This window comes from Prosopis cineraria, unplaced genomic scaffold, assembly GCF_029017545.1.
Source record: "Prosopis cineraria cultivar Desert tree isolate PC_DT_omini unplaced genomic scaffold, ASM2901754v1 PC1069, whole genome shotgun sequence".
Classification (NCBI taxonomy): Eukaryota; Viridiplantae; Streptophyta; class Magnoliopsida; order Fabales; family Fabaceae; genus Prosopis; species Prosopis cineraria.
In genome coordinates, this window is record NW_026556394.1 from 14,053 (window position 1) to 30,767 (window position 16,715).

A 16,715-nucleotide genomic window follows, 5' to 3' on the forward strand; every position below is an offset into this window, starting at 1 on the left:
GATAGTTGAAATCCACGGGGTAACCTTTCTAGTGATAAAAGGGTTGAGGTAATCGAATAACTTTTTTTGTTTGACTATTTATTGTAACTGTATGTTAGTATGCCATGTAATGCATGAACTAGTTTTGAATTAAATATATTTTGTGGCATTGAGTGATTGTGTGTGTAAAATGACTTTTGGTCAAAATGAGAATTGAAATTGTGTTTTGTAATATAAAGTGCTATATATATATATGTATGTATGTATGTATGTATAAGAAAGTGTAAATTGTAAAAAGGAAACCTTAAATAGTTTGAGAAAGCACGATTAGAGTGGTGGGAGTTCACCCGAGAGTATAAGAGATGATAAAAATTATATGGCAAGGTTTCCTTAATACCCTATTAAGGTGCGATATTGGAAACAATTCTCCTTATTGCCTTGAAAGGTGCTATGTTAAAGAAGATCTCCTGAGTGTCTATTAAGATACTGTATTAGAGATGAGAGACTCCTTAGTATCTTTGTGATATGGGTTAGATTCAATGACGCCCTATTGTGTGTACTGGGAGAAAACCATAGTCCGTATTATGTGTTAGAACATCTTTAGCCGGGTGACTCTAACACTGCGGGTGAGCTCAAGACTAATGAGAGTGTACATTAGTCTGAGATGTGCCTGTGGTTTCATGTCGGAGTGATTTAGAGGTTTGGTTGGTAGAGATCATGCTAGTATTTTATGTGATATAATGAAATATCTTGAGGTAACACGGAATCTTTTGGGATTGATGAAAAGACGAAAAATAAAATGTGATATGTGATGAAATACTACTTAATGAGGTTTTAATGGTATATTATATTTACTTTCATATTGTTGCATGTGATAGTCAATAGGAATAAGTTATTCTGTTACTGAGATTTTTATTTCACCCCCATGGTTACATGTTTATAGAATCAAGAAGTGATCAGGCTAATGGAAGAGAGTCTGAACCGGCTTGAGTTGAGAAGCCGTGTACTCTGAGGTTGTGTAATGAACTGAATTAAAAGATTGTATATATAAGTATATATGAGTTGCCATAGGTTGCATGCATGTATTGAATTGAGTTTTTATGAAATCAACCCCAATTATGTGTATATGTGTTGTTTAAGACAAAGGGGCTTTAATTTGAATATGTTTGTATTGCAATGGTCATATGTTGGTGAATCTTAGGCCAAAGGATAAATTATGAGGAAATGAGTAATTTAGGGGCTAAGATTGTATTGTGATTATGATTGGTGAATCTTAAGCCAAGGGATGAATTATAATGAAATGAGTAATTTGGATGCTAAGATTGTATTGTGGATATGATTTCATATGTATAAGTTGAGAAATAGCCGAGTAGGCTAAGTTATGCCAAGAAATGGCATAGTATGTTAAGTTAGTGAATTGTGAAAATTGGTCGTCGAATGGTTAAATTTCAATATTTAAGTATGATTGTGATTAATTGTGGTTAATCAGGTGTATTAGATCCTTTTGGACTTAATTCAAGGCCTAGTGTGGTCTAATAAGAATAAGGGATTGATTTGAGCGTTTGGATGCGCAAATTTTTTAGAAAAAGTGACTTTTGTACCCGGGTGTCTAAATTTTGATCAAACCATTAGATCGTGTCTAAATTTATCTCATTAGTTAGTATATAAGCTAAGCTTCATGTAGGCACTTGAATCACTCTGATCGAATGTCATACGAGAAATTAGCACCCACTAGAAGTTCGTCATTTTTGCTGTCAAAATGACAGTAGAAAAATGGACAGATGCGCCGCAGCGCATAGTGACACATGCCGCGGTGCACAACACAAATAGGGTGAGCGTGTGACTCTGTGTCACATGCCGCAGTGCACTGACCATCCGCCGCGATGCACGTACTAAGTTTTAGTTTTCTTTTTGAGTTAAATTGTATGCAATTGAGATAGCAATACTGGTGAGTTATGTCCACTATGTATTTGAGGAGTGCATGATTTATTTTTGTTGTATTTTTCTCTGATTGTGTTGTAAACTGATCAGTGTTATAAAATAAATCTTCAGCCGAAGGTTTTAAAAAAATAAAATTTATTATGAAGAATGATAAAAGGTAGTGATAACATCGTAATCTTCTTCTATATTAAGTGGATATAGGAGGAGGTTATAGTATTTGAGTCCATCACATGTGAATTCCAAATGAGTACATTCATTAACAAACAATTTAATTAAAAGGAGAGACTCCCCCAGCCAACTCCTTGGCCATTGCAACATCCTGTCCAAAACTATCATTTCCCTCCACAACATTTTGATCAATACCTAACTCTGAATGCTCCAAATCCATTTGATTAGACCTTATCCCATTCTCTAATCCCCTTTCATGACTCCCTTGACCACCTCTCAGCCCAATATCCAAAAAATTAGATTTGTCAACATTACCCAACTTAGTTTTGAAAGTTAGGCCTTTAGATTCAGATGGCCTAGTATCCAAATTAGCAAAAGAGTTGGAACAAAAGACATCAATCCCTCCGTTACTAGCCATGTGTCTTCCCTTTGTTGGTGCCACATTCTCTTTTCCTCTTCCTTTAACCTTTATTATGGCCTTTCTTTTAACTCCAATTGGGGCCGCTTAGATTTGGCATTTTTCAAATTCAATTCAATGCTAAATATACAAAATTCCTCCTTTGATTTTCCTTTATTATTTTATCTCCCATTATCTCCATGTCTAGCTAATCCTACACGCACTCTTGATTTAATCTCAGACTCCTTAACCCCTTCCTTGATTTTCATATCAAAATTTACAAATCTCTTAGCATTCATTTTATAATTTCTATTGCGAAAATCATGCCTAATCAACATATCAAGTGCAAATCCTTTCTTTGGCAACTCCAACATAACCTCATCGGTAACTACCTTTTCTTTCATCACCGAAATCGTATTGCCTTTGTCATGGTTAGTTTGATCATTCAATATTTTATTCTAATCCTTAGAAGGATTCACACTCAGAATATTAATCTTCTTAAGGCACACTTCTCGATGATGTCCATATTTTCTACAATGGAAACAAACTAGATGAAGACCTTCATAATGAATCTTGTAATCTTCGCCCTACCATGTAAAACATAGTAAAAGAGGTTGACTCAAATCAATTTCAACACAAACCCGAGCAAAGCCCCCTTTATTAGAAATTGAAGTTAACATGTCAAGCTTCAAAATAACACCTACCATATTTCCAATCCGACGCAAGCATTCCACATTATAAATTTCCATCGGGATATCCAAAATTCTAATCCACACAGTAATCTGATGCTATCTCTCAACCTTTTATAGATTCAAATTTGGTCTTCATTTTTGAACAAGTAAATAATGATCATCTACCATCCAAGGCCCTTCCTAGTAAGCATATTAGAAAAAGAAACAATGAAATAGCCATTGCTCAGTGACATAATTCGCATAGGTTCCTTATTTTTCCACATTTGAGTCAAGTGAGGTTGTAGAAAACACAAAGTAATGTTTCTACCCAGTAGTTTAATAATCAAAGAGTTTGTCCAAGGAAGACACCAAGCTTCATATTCCTTCTTAGTGGACTTTAGCTCAGGAATCTTTTGCTTCCTCAACTCTACCACCTCTTCCTTATAATCTGATCCGTTGGACCTCACTTTTAGTTCTTGCTCTTGAAGCTTAGCCAAATAATCCTTCCATCCATTCATAATATCGAAATAAGGTTCATTCTTTGTCAAGAAACCAACAGGGTTCAGACTTAACAATGAATCCTTATAAGAAATCATTCTTCTCTAACTATGATTCTCAACCTTTCCTCCTTGACTAATGAATAGCTCATCTCTTCCAACCTTCATACTTCAACCTCTAGGAACGCCCCTCGAATCACCGCCACTGCCTTCACCCTTCTTTGGTACACTGCTCTCACCACTCTTTTCGCCACTCATTATTGCCTCTTTTTAGCAAAGTCATTATTCTCTGTCATCATATTTTAGCGCAACAAAAACACTTTTAGATGTGGCAAAATTTCTCTTACACCATTTTGAACTACAATATAAGGTATTGATTATTATTTCATGGTTTTTGAAAAGAGTTAGTTGAAACTTCATTTTTTTTAAAAAAAAAATTCACATGTTTTCAATTATATCCTTATCAAATATCTTATAATACTACTTTGCTAATAATATTTAAATTTCAATGCATTATTTTTTCATAGAGTAATAGATGAAGTAAAGATATGTTTAAAAAATAATTATAAAAATTATCTAATATTTTATATTTTAATCAAATAAAGTTTATCAAAGATGTCTTACATTGCAATTCAGAAAAGTCAAGTGACAAGAAAAAATCATGACATATACATTGGCACTCACATGCGATCCAAAATGGATGTAAAACAAAACCTTCTCTCAATTCTCCGCTAAAATTCTCCGCACCAGTTCTCAATTTGATTGCTAGTTTGTTATGCTAGTTTTATAACCTATTAATAATAATTTATTAAATTATAGATATATATATATATATATATAAATTATTAATTAATAATTAATATTTTACGTTTTGAATTAAAGAGAGTGGCGGAGCGTAGCCGATAACAGTGTGGTGCAGAGTACGGTAGGAGTTATTGGCCAAGCTAAACGCTTCTATACGCGCGGCCAAGCTCGCTTCAGACAAAGCTTCTCTTTTTTGGATTTGCCATCTCTCCCTCTTCTCCCCGCGGAGGAGAGAGAGAGAGACTTTGAAGAGTCCATATTTTACGTGCGAGCAAAAATAGCATTCCCAAGCAACGAATAAATTCTCTTCTTCTGTCTTCTAGGGTTTGCGTTCCCGCCATTGTCGACCTTGCTCGCTGCCGCTCCTTCCCCCTGTTCTGCACTGGCATTGCTCTGAGATCATCTGTATTTCCCTATTTGATTTCAAATTTCGGATTTATTCCCCTTTTAATAGGATTCTGATTGGTCTATTGGTCTATCCTTTTTCTTTTGGTTTAAGGTGAAGTTCTGCTTTGTTACTGCGATGGATATTTTTTTTAAAATTTCCGATGCTTCGTTTTTGCAAATACGTGGTTTGTATTTCGGCGCTTTGCTGATTGGCTGGTATTTTTGATGAAATTGGTTGTTTAGATATAGGTGTTTTTGAAAGTGATGTGATTGTTGTAATGTGCAGATATACCATATCCTGCTCTCAATGGTATGCTCGTTTGGGAGTGGGAGAATGGCAGTCATTGCAAGGCTTCTGGCTGCTGGCAGGTTCTCCCAAACTAGGGCAGGTAGTTTCAGTGATGTTAACTGTTTTCTTAGGGTTGGAAGTTAGTTAAAACTGCCTTATAATTTTGAATGGAGGGAGTTTATTGTTTATCTGTCAAAGATCGGGCCTTAGAAAATTAGTTTATTTGATAATTATTTTGTTTGAATAATTAAATATTTGTCGAATATTATTCAAAACGTATGATAAGAATACGCCTTTTTTTAGAGGTCTAACCCCCTGAAGGCGTCTTTCATCTTTAACTACATTGATTGTATTCAGGCTTCAGTTGAGGGATAAAATGTACTTTCTCCTTTTTTTTCGTAAGCCTGTTGATTATGCTTAGCTTTGTATGCTTTCGCAATGTGTACTTAGTAAAGTAATAGAGAAACAGTTATTATTCTTTTTAACATCTGATCAACATTGTACTTCCTTGGAAATCTTTGGAAGAGGAGATTGGCCATCAGAAGTCAGCTGCTGAATACGTTTTCAGAGATCTGCGAGATGCAGATGAAGCAAATTTGCTTGATGAAGAAGGTGTCCACCTTCATTATACTCATCGTTTTAGTTTTGGCTTGATTTGATTACTGAATAAAGGCAATTTCTGTCAATGCATTGCTCAGACGTTTCTCTTTAAAATTGAATAAATGATTATATGACCATTTATTTTGTTGAAAATAGGCTTCTTCAATGCGCCATTGGTAGTTGTGGCTGCACTAGCTTGTTTTGTATATTCTATTTTGCTATCCTGCTTCTATTTTTGCCTTTGGTTAAATTTTTTATGAATAACACTTAAAACATGCATCACTTTGCCATTCTATTTTGTCTCCTTTTTGTTTATTTGAATTTTTGTGTATAACATGCAGACTTCTATAATGTTGGACAGCCCTGGTGATTAATTGTAGACTATCTCTTACTTTAACAAGATTTTATAACTCATGAGTATAGGAACTTCATTATTAAAAAAAAAATTAATTCACAATGTGAAATTAGAAGATACTGATGATAAAACCAATATTCTTAAATTAACCCACACAGATGTACATCCCCCTTTTGTGAGTCATAGAAGTACTATTGTCTTGGATTGGAAAGAAATTGTGGTGGACTTGTTTTAAGGAGCAAAAGTTTTCTAGGTGTCATCTCATACTTCAATACATCTGTTTGAATCTTAGTATAGTCTATTAGCCCTTTGTATCCCTATTTACAGAGCTACAGGAGCCCATTTATTATCATCCCTTCTTATGGCCTAGTGAAATCAAGAAACTGTAAAACTTGGTTTTCTGCACTGCTATAAAAAATGGTTATATATATATATATATATATTCTATATTTCACTTAGCTTACAGCTTTGCACCTGAAACTTTCTCACTAAATTGATACTGAACTCTCTTAGAAGAAATTTCACATCAACACTGATGCTTAGAGAAATAATAAATGGTCCCAAAGCTCAAATTTATGTGCAACAGGCATACCTTAAGAAATGCCTGTTTAATTTGTTACATTCATATTTGTCAAATAGTGATAGATATTTGAATTGGAGAGTGTATTTTTGAATTGCAAGTCATAGCATGCATTGAATCATAAGATTCTGCAACAATTAAAAAATAACTTCATGTATGAAATATGACATGTTTTAATCCTTAAGATATGCATGAAACACTCAAGATAGTAAATCTAACCAAAAAGATAAGAAAAATTCTTTAACATAGGTCATGGGTTAGCTTATTAGTCGTAAATTCGTAAGTAATTAATTCTTGAAATCATCTCAAGTAATATATTGATTTGCTTTTTTTTTTTTTAATTTCAAGATATAAGCCAACACTTAACAACATTACGGCAAGCCAAACCAACACCAACTCACTGTTTTGATGCAATTTTGAATTGTAAAATTGTGCTTCTGTGTATTGATTTGAATTGCTCATTTATGGTTAATTCAATCATCAATTCATTTCATTGCCTTTAAGATTCATTATGAATCTAAGGTTTGGATTGTGAATTGCTCTATGCTGATAACTTTGGTTATATTCTCAATAGCTCAAGGTACTGCCCTTCAATTCTTTCACATTGTCACTTTAGAACTTGAGAAGGAGGAACTAGTTATGTCCCTCAATCTGAACTCGTTGAATTAAAATATGGGATATTTATGCCTGTCTTTTGTTTCTCCTTTTTTTAGTTTTCAGCTTTTCACACTACTGCTTAGTGTATTTTCTATTGCAGATATGCATGTGTATGGTTTGAGACCTATGTCTGATCCCTTGCAGCTGGTAAGGTTTGCTTCTTGTTAACTTTTTTAAATCCACGCTAGTGGCATTAAATTTAGTTACTGGGAATAGAATGCATACACAAATGTTATTGGGAAACACCCCTGAAACAACTGTAGCTTAATGTATTCTAGTTACCTTAATTTACATATATTCAGTTTCGTGTTATGATTGTAGTGTCTGTCTTTTTTGTAAACTATTAAACAATGTATGACCCTAGCCACCTTGTACTATTGATAGTTGGAGTAAAGGATATGATAATCAAATCTGCATTTGTGTGCATGCACCATGTAGGGAATGGGGCAGAGTACTTACTGCATTCTTTAAGCTCTGTAAGTTGTCACTATTGTGTAAGCTCTTTGCTTTTGCATGTGATGCATTCTTTGATACCTTGTTATTCGAACTTTTTAGGTGAATACTCAATTCCTTTCTTAAATCATGTGATGCTTATTGCTTTGCAAGGGTCATAGCTGCTTTGACCTCTTGCTTGATTTTTATTCATTAGGAGTTTCTCTTGTATGCCACAAGAAGGGGGCTCCTGTTTCTGAAGTAGTTTTTGTTGGTCAACAGAAAAACAGTTTTTGATTTTGATGTCTGCCTCCTTAAATAGTGTCATACTCATCACATAGTCAGCCTCCTGCATGGTTCATTGGAAGCAATTTTTGCCTTTCATATCAACTTTTTTAAATTGTACAATTGCTTGACATATGTAAATATGTGTGTATGTTATTCACAAAAAAATGTGTGTGTTGACATTATTTCCTTGATAATAAAGTACTTTCACTTAAGATAATTGATTGTTTGTATAATTTTGAAGGTATGTTGCAATGCTTGCAAGAAGCCCATCCAGGCCAGCCAATATGCTGCTCATGCAGGTAGGACTGGACTTTATTTATCTTTGGCCCTTTGCATGAGGTCTGAGAATTCACAATTTGTTAGCATGTGGCATTAATGCTCATTTGTTTTCCATAAAAAATTCTGTGCATCTATTTCTATTAGTTTCATATTTTGTATAGGTCTGCATATGATTCTGGCTATTTATAACCGGCTTCTTATTTTTGGGCTCCTTTTGTATGTGAAAAGGGTATGAAATCACTAATATTGGTTTTTACTTTCTTTGTCTCTCTTTGCTGCCGACTCTTCAGAACTTTGTAGGTCATTAAAGTATGCAGAACAAACCATTTTGGAGGTTGATGGCAGCATGGGCTATCGAAAGCCCCCCAAGAAAAGAAAAGAAAAAGTTATCATCAACTTCTTGTGCTAGTATCCACATGATAATAATCGAGTTAACTATTCAGCTGCAAATACTGTTTAGCGCTAAGTTTCATCCCTGATTTTATCTGCTGAAAGTGAAAGTAAATTAATGATTTATTTACCTTTGAATATTCTATGTAATTATTGCGTCCTTTGAAAATTATTTTAGGTGTACCTTCAACTTAATTTCATTAAAGCAGTCTTCTCTAGTTGTTCTAATTACATGCTAATCACAGTTAGTTGTAATATAAGTATTTGTACCTCCTAACCTCTCGAAGATCAAGCTCCAGCAGTTGGGGAGGAGGGAAGGGCTGAGGCTGTGGATTCTATTGATGCCGCTGTGCCACCATCCCATATGAATGATCAAATTAGAGTCACTTGCTATTCCAACGATGGTAAAGGTTAAAACATTTTTTCCTGTGTTACTCTTTCTGTTCTCATCCTTCATACATGTCATTCCTAGCCCCCCTTTTTGCTGATGGTTAACCCAGTTTGCTGCATGTATCAAGTTTTGCTTGGACAAATCAATTTGTTTATTAGTTTCTGGAAAAACAATGACATCCAGGCCAGATAAACATGATTGCTGCAATGCTTATAACTTGTATTTGATTTAATCACTCTGAACCTTTCCTCCTCCAACAACCAAATAAATTTTAGCTATGCCTTGAACATGATTTTTGTAATGGAAAAATTAACTTTCTTCCCTTTGAATCCTCTTGCTGTTGGAAAAGTATATCGCTGGGAAGTGTGGCTTATTGATTTATTTCAAAATTGATTAAAGAATGGGAACAAAAATATATTTTTTCACAAATAATGCGATGTAGGTAGTTGACATTAAACATCCTTAGGTTGAGATGGGTGATGGGTCGCATATATAGTTTTAAGCTTATTTTCTTGGCAATTTGGTCGGGTATATCTAACAGGTTTGTTTTGAAGGAGTAATGTTGAGTTTCTGCTAAAGATTTCAGTTATGCTGTAAAGCTGATGTGCTAATTAATTTGAAAGCTTCATCATAATACCAATTTCCTTAAATACTCATGTAGATGCAGCATCTATGATGGATGGTACGGGATTTAAACTTGGAAATAGAGATCACCCAGCTTCTGTAATGCAACCTCCAACAAAACGTCGTAAATTGTATGCTTTCTTAGTTCTCAAGACATTTTTAATTGTTGAAGTCGGATCAATTTGACATCATTATTGCCTTGTGCCTAGAAAATGTGTTGCTCAATAAATCTGTTCTTTTTCAGTGTCTTCGGGGGAAAAGATTATAATCAATAGAAAACGTTTTCAAACACCTTGTTTCATGTTGAATATCTCCCACTCATCTCCCTCCTCTCAAAAAGTAGTTCTTCATCAAGTAGAAAACCCGTTGCAGCCTAGCAAGAAGTTTTAAATCAACAATGAAATATTTTGGCGTCGGGCTCAATAAAAAGCTTGTGATTCAATCTTTATGAAATCAAGACCAGCTATGATGCATATGATATGCTTGGAATGCTATATTATTCCAAACTGCTGGCGGGAAAGCCCTGTAGATGACTGAGTTAAATTTTAAGACACTGTTCACTCAACCTATCTTACTCATTATGCAGTTTTTACGCTTTATATATATATATATATATATTTAAATTTACATTAGGAGGGTTTGAACCTTGGATTACTCATTTTTACCACCTGAGCTGCTTTCAAGCATCTTTGTTTGTCAAAGATTGTGCTCATTCTTTCTCTGCAGGATTAGTGGAGTACATTCACCTCTACCAGAAAGTCCTGCAACAGAATCTAGAATAACAAGACCAGCTAGCTTTGCAAATAAAAATACTTGCAAAGGTGCGTGTATGTCTGTTGAAGTTGTTTGTTACATCTGAAGTCAGAACTTATGGGGATGAGTGTTTTCTTGTACATTCTGGTCAATATTTTATCATTAACAAGGGAGATAATTATAATTTTGATCATAAAAAAATATACATAGTTTTAATTCTGGGTCCGTGCCTAATATCATCCCAAACTGGCTCATATGAATGTTTTAATTTGCTTCTACTTGGTTGTTCTTTACATTGTATTTGTACTGGATGTGAAGCATACTGGGGGCATGAAAGGGTCGACTAGAAGATAGAAATTTGAGAAGGGACCAAAATGAGAAAGCAGCCCTTCCCTGGCACTAGTGTCATATTTTTTATTTAGCACAGGCAAACAGGCATCAATTGTTCTATGTCTAAAGAAAATCATTCCATTGCTTTTTCATTCTACTTGATTCTTCTTTTAACGGAAAAAGTAACTACTGAAACTGATCTTTTCTTATCTACACCTGTGCTCTTATTGACTTTCATTTGTAATAAACACAGTGCACACTTTGCTAAGATGTAATTTCAGGTCTAGAACTTGGAAAAATTTTGTGGTGATTCTACTCTTACTGTATTGTATAATCATCTTTGTGGGAGGGAGGCATTACCTAGTTTTTTTAATTTATTTTATTATGTAATCTCAGGTCTAAAACTTCAAAAAACTTTATGGTGATTCTACTCTTACTGTATTGTATGATCATCTTTGAGGGAGGGGGTTTTGATTTATTTTGTTTTGTTTTTCAGGTGGGGATATGTTGGAAAGAACTGTCTCTGAAAATGGAGATCCAAGCCATAAAAATTTTGGGCTTGTCCTAGAGCAACACCTTACAAAGAGAGGTATTATGGATGATATATGTTCAGTTAATTCGTTAACCCTATAATTCTTGTGGAAAGTTTGTGTAACCTTTTCTAAATATTTCCTTATTCTTCAATTCTTATGGTTTCTGATATATCCTGCCATTCTCTCCCTCTCGTGTGTTGTTAACAACGTATGTTTCAATTGAATTAGACGGTCCTGCACCCCTTGCTACCAAGGTGTATTATTCACAAAGGAACAATCGTCTGCGTGCAGCTCTTCGTCATCTTTATTTTCAGGAATCAAGCAATGAATTATGTACAGATATTGCCAGTCCAAAGTCCTCAAATGAAACGTTAGCGTTCCAAGATTCACATCATATAGACCCTTCATTTGGACAAAAGGATGATGATAACACGGAGGTATTTGATTTTCTCTCGTATGATTTTAGGTTAGCTACTTTTATCACATCCTTCAACAAAAAGGTTATGTGGCTTGTTGGAATACTAATGCTGACTGTATACATGAAGCATGCATGATCTAACTGAAAATCAGCATGAAATTTGGGTCTCTCTTTTGTCTTTTTGTCTTTTTGTTAAAAGAAGGAAGCATATGATATTGATATCTATTGTCCAGCTATACTTTCCTGTCTTGAGTTGGTAAGTGAACAAGCTCTGACTTGCATCATTATTTCTTTCGGAAAACAGTGCCTCTTGCCAAATTTGAGCTCAGTGCGAAGTCCTAATCATATTCTTGCGAAAAGTTCAGACATTTGCATGCGTAAGGCAGAAGACCTACCGGCTAGCAACTTGCCAAATCAATTTGTTGTTAATGTTTCAAGGCCTGCAGCTCCTCATCTTGGTTTGACAAGAAGCAGCTTTCTTCCAAAGCCTTATTCTTTTGCAAGCAACACAGGTAATCTTGTAAATTCAATTTTGGTCTCATTCACTATTTCACTAACTTTTCAATGCCATTTTCTTTATCCTTAATTAAGAAGATTCAGAGACCATTAAAAGAATGTCTCTTGACTGACTATAAGAATGTCAGTGGATTCACAGCGTTAACTGAGGTGATATGACTGGCATTAAAGTGCATGCTTTGACAAAGAGACAAATAGACATGATGCATTGCTACCTTGATTGAATTTAAATGAACAACTCTCTTACACAGGATAGCATGTTTGTATCGTTGTTATTTTTCGAGTTAGATTATTGTGATGACGGGAATAAGTTCAAGTTGTACACTAGAGTGATATGTTTGCTTTTGTAGGAAATCCAATGAGAACAATTCAGCAATCAAAGGGGAGTGTTCCTGTTTATAGTAATCTTGGAGGGATTTATTTTTTTCCCCTAGGTGAAATTATAGTTCAATTAATACTCGAGGTTAGGATTTAGCATCCCTTTTTTCGAAGCTGATAAAGCAATTTTCTCAAATTGTTTATTCTATCAGTGTCATCTGCTTTGTAAATGAACTCTGATCTCTGCTATGTATAGAATGAAAGTTCGGAAATTTTAGTTCCTTGTCTGGAATTTATGCTTTTGTTGCTTGCTAATACAAGTGAGGTGTTATTTCCCCTTTTCATTAGCTATTTTTTAAGACCGACCCAGAGTTCTCAATAAACGAATTAAATAACAAATGAGAAAAGAATGCAGCAGCGGGCTCATTGCAGTAGAGGATTGCACAATATATGGTTTTACAAGGTTTCTTGATCTGTGAATATTTCCTTTGGACGTGAAACTTTCATTGGGCTGGGTGCTCTTAATTCTGGAGAGTATAGTTTTGGGCCCAATTATCATGCTCAGTTGTTAAAAGTCTGTTACTTATACTGGTGACGCTGTATCTCCAAACAGTCACTTTGAGAAAGCTGTCTGACTTGATTCTTTATCTCTTTTCATCTGATTTATTCTGAATCAAGAAACTGTTGAAGTAGTAGATTTCGGGAATTTTGTGCACAAATCACTTCACTTTCCCATGTCTGGACAGGACGAGAACCACGTATGGATTGTTAATTTAAGTAGTAGCAGACATGAGATAACCTCAATCAGAGAAAGTCAAGAATGTTATATTGTGATGCAACACTCATGCCCTTTAGAGAGCATGGGATTAAGTGGTAGATATTTTGTGAAATATCTTGCATGATGTAAACACTGCACTGCCACTGCATATGGATAAATGCAAAGGGGATGCGATCCGATTCAAACGAGGGAATCAATCAAGTATTTATTTGTTTCAAGGCTTGTGGGGGACCGGGTAAGTGGCTGAGATGTTGGTGTGAAAGCGACAGATTTGTCTCTCGTACAGGGGATGAAGATGATGTAAAAGTGGCCATCTCATAAATATCCAAAAGCAGAATCTTGGTTTGTGCCGCCTCAACAGCAAAAAAGAAAAGGAAACAAAAAAATCTGTGAAATATCTGGAATAAGTTAGCCCACAGGTGGAAGCAACTAGATCAATGTCTTGTTGGGGGGGTAAAAAATTTAAAATTGATCCGTTTCTCTTTCTATCACTGATAATGACAAGCCTGTCTTAGAGAACGTTTTTGCTTTGGCTGTCGTCTCCAATCCTTGTGGTATATGGAGGTGGTGCTCAATGTCATATTCATTTCCTATATATATATATATATATATATATAATATAAAGGTCAAAGTGTAATTTTGCCCTTAAATTATGAGGTTAAGAGCATGTGGACTAAACTTTTTTTTGGGGTGTAGTTTTGCCCTCAACATTTAGAAATGTCATAATATGCCCTCTTTTGTTAATTATTAGAAGGGAGCATGACAATTAAAGACCACTTAAAAATAGTTAATACTAAATCAGGATTATTTTAATAGATTTTCCTGTTGAATCATAGGAGGTATTGAGTGTTGAATTTGGAATTTAAGTTATAATAAGATCTTGATTTGACATTAATTTTATTATGAGGTCTTTAGTTTTCTTTCTCCTTTAAGAAAACATCGAGTTAAGTTGTGTGAGAGAAAAAGATGACCTTAAAACATGTAACAACCTTTATCTTGTAATCAATGAAAGGGGCACACCGTGACCTTTTTAAATGTTAAAAGCAAAATTGTAACTGATAAAATTTTAGAATTTATATGCTCGTGAACATATAATTTAAGAATAAAATTATCCTTTTATATATATATACATGGATATGAAATTATATGATGTATAATATTATTAGATCATACTTGAGCATTATTAAATTCAATATATTTTTTATATTCACATATCAACGCAAATTTAAAGTTTATACCTATGGTCATATCCTGTACCAGGACAATGCTTGTTGGCTTATCATATTCATATTCTGGCCGCTCATCATTATCACCCTTTTCCTATCTCTGGACTCTCATCATCCCACCAAATGATGCTTTTTTTTTAAATAATATTAAAAATGGTCATAGCTTAGAATGAAACTGAAATTACTATCACAATTACAAATCCATTTAAAATTCATAAAGTTCCGAACCCAAATTTTTATCTCACGCTTTTGCCTTTATGCTTTGTAACACTATTCGTTGGGGATTATTAGTTACTCCTCTTTTTTTTTTTTTTAAATAAGCAAAATCTAGGTGGGCTTGTTTCTGTGACTTATTAAAATCAGGATATGTTTTTAAGTTCAAAAAATATTTATAAACCATTTACTAACAAGTTTTTAATATTGTTGGCAAGATTTGATCTCCAACTTTTAATTATGGATCAAATTCTTATCAATTGGATCAATTTTTGTTGGTAATCTCGGTTTTGTTTTATGTTAAAATGATACTTCTGTCCGTCCATGTTTGAGGTTTGTTTGTTTGCGACTCTTGATTTTCAGTCTGTTTGGTGTCAAATTGGTCTTTTTAATAATAATAACTAATTATCGTTCGTCAAATACGCCGATTATATTAATCAGTACATTAAAAGTAGTTTGGATCTCTAGATTTAATGTTTATCTTTACATTGCCACTTGGATGTCTTGATTTAATTTTATAATTAAGGATAAAGAGTGCAATAATTAGTTGGGATGGATCGCCACTTTCTCAGGAAGATAACCTTGTACCCAAAGTATCCCTCAATTATTGACTTTGCGTGGGTCACAGTATTCCCAATCCCAGGCCATTTTTTGCCCAAAAGGAATTCAAAATATTAGAGGATAATTGTTTATAATTTTTTTACTTAATTATATTTATAGTCTTCGAATTTTATATAAAGTTTTAATTTAATTTTTTAATTTTATAAAGTATTTTTTTGGTCTTTAATCCAATCATCGTTAGTTTTAAATGATTATTTTTTATGTTAATTATTATTATTTAAAAAAATTAAACTTAATATGTCAACATCTGAGAATATTTTGTCAATGTTTAAAAGTTCAATATAAAAATTTATTAAAATAAAACTGACAATGCTAGAATTAAAAAAACTAAAAAAATCTTTATAAAGTTAAAAAATAATATAAAACATTGTAAAGTTAAATAACTAAGCATATACTTTAGTTTTTTTTTTTTTATAATTTCAGCGATTAGATTCAGAGTATTATGTGGATCTTTTATCTTACAAGCCAGAGAGCTAATATAATAAAGTTATGAAATTTATATTACAAAACTTTTGGATTAATGTCACGTACTGTTTGTAAGTATATATAATATACACTTAAAAAATGTTCTCTAGGTGGGAGGCGTTAATAATAATAATAACAATAATAATAATAGAGAAACGAATAAAGGTGATCACTTGTTATTCAATCAACGTGTGTTGTTATTAGCTGTAAAGCCCTTTTTTTTTTTTTGTTGATTTGTGTTAAAAGAGCTTTTGTTGCTATAGGGGCTAGTTCTCACAACAAAGTAAAAAATTAAGGTTGTAATCTTTACTAAAAAAATTATTCACATCTAATATATGATCATGTCTCATATTATTTCTAAAAAGAAGATGCTTTTAAATAAAAAAAGAAATAAATAGTACATATAAATGTCTTCCTATTAGAACAAAAAAAAAAAAACATGTTCAAGAAGGAACAGTTTGATATTAAATATAGACACCTTTTTTAATAAGAATTTTAAGTGTTTATTTATATGCTATCAAACTATGATAAAAAAAAACATTTCAATCATCATTATATTGTATACAGATTTATATAGATTTATAAAATAGGGAGAATCACAATAAAGTTTCAAAATTTAAAATTTATGATAGTTAAATCTTTGACCAAATGTTTTAATAAATAAATTATAAATATTGATTTAAATAGTTACAGACAGAAATATCAATTACAAACTAAAATTTATATTTTAAATTTAAATATTTTATTTACAATTAAAATTTCTCAATTTATGATTACATGCATCAATATTTATCACTAATTTTCAGAAAACTTTT

At 33.2% G+C, this 16,715-nt stretch overlaps 1 protein-coding gene across 8 annotated transcripts; it reads left to right on the plus strand.

The window, feature by feature from the left end:
• The first annotated feature begins 4,548 nt into the window (after positions 1-4,548).
• Positions 4,549-12,878, plus strand: LOC129299191 (uncharacterized). 8 transcript variants are annotated; one of them, XM_054937647.1, is made up of 13 exons: positions 4,556-4,956; positions 5,131-5,233; positions 5,659-7,472; positions 7,710-7,801; positions 8,287-8,344; positions 8,615-8,732; positions 9,002-9,124; positions 9,767-9,860; positions 10,456-10,550; positions 11,309-11,401; positions 11,574-11,782; positions 12,068-12,275; positions 12,630-12,878. In XM_054937647.1, exons 6-13 carry the CDS (start codon positions 8,636-8,638, stop codon positions 12,752-12,754), a joined length of 1,044 nt encoding a protein of 347 aa, XP_054793622.1. In that variant the 5' UTR covers positions 4,556-4,956; positions 5,131-5,233; positions 5,659-7,472; positions 7,710-7,801; positions 8,287-8,344; positions 8,615-8,635; the 3' UTR covers positions 12,755-12,878. The 8 variants fall into 8 exon arrangements, 7 of the variants coding, with proteins under 7 accessions (XP_054793622.1, XP_054793623.1, XP_054793620.1 ...); XM_054937648.1 differs by lacking the exon at positions 7,710-7,801 and having other exon boundaries at positions 5,659-7,477; XM_054937645.1 differs by lacking the exon at positions 7,710-7,801.
• The last annotated feature ends 3,837 nt before the right edge of the window (positions 12,879-16,715 follow it).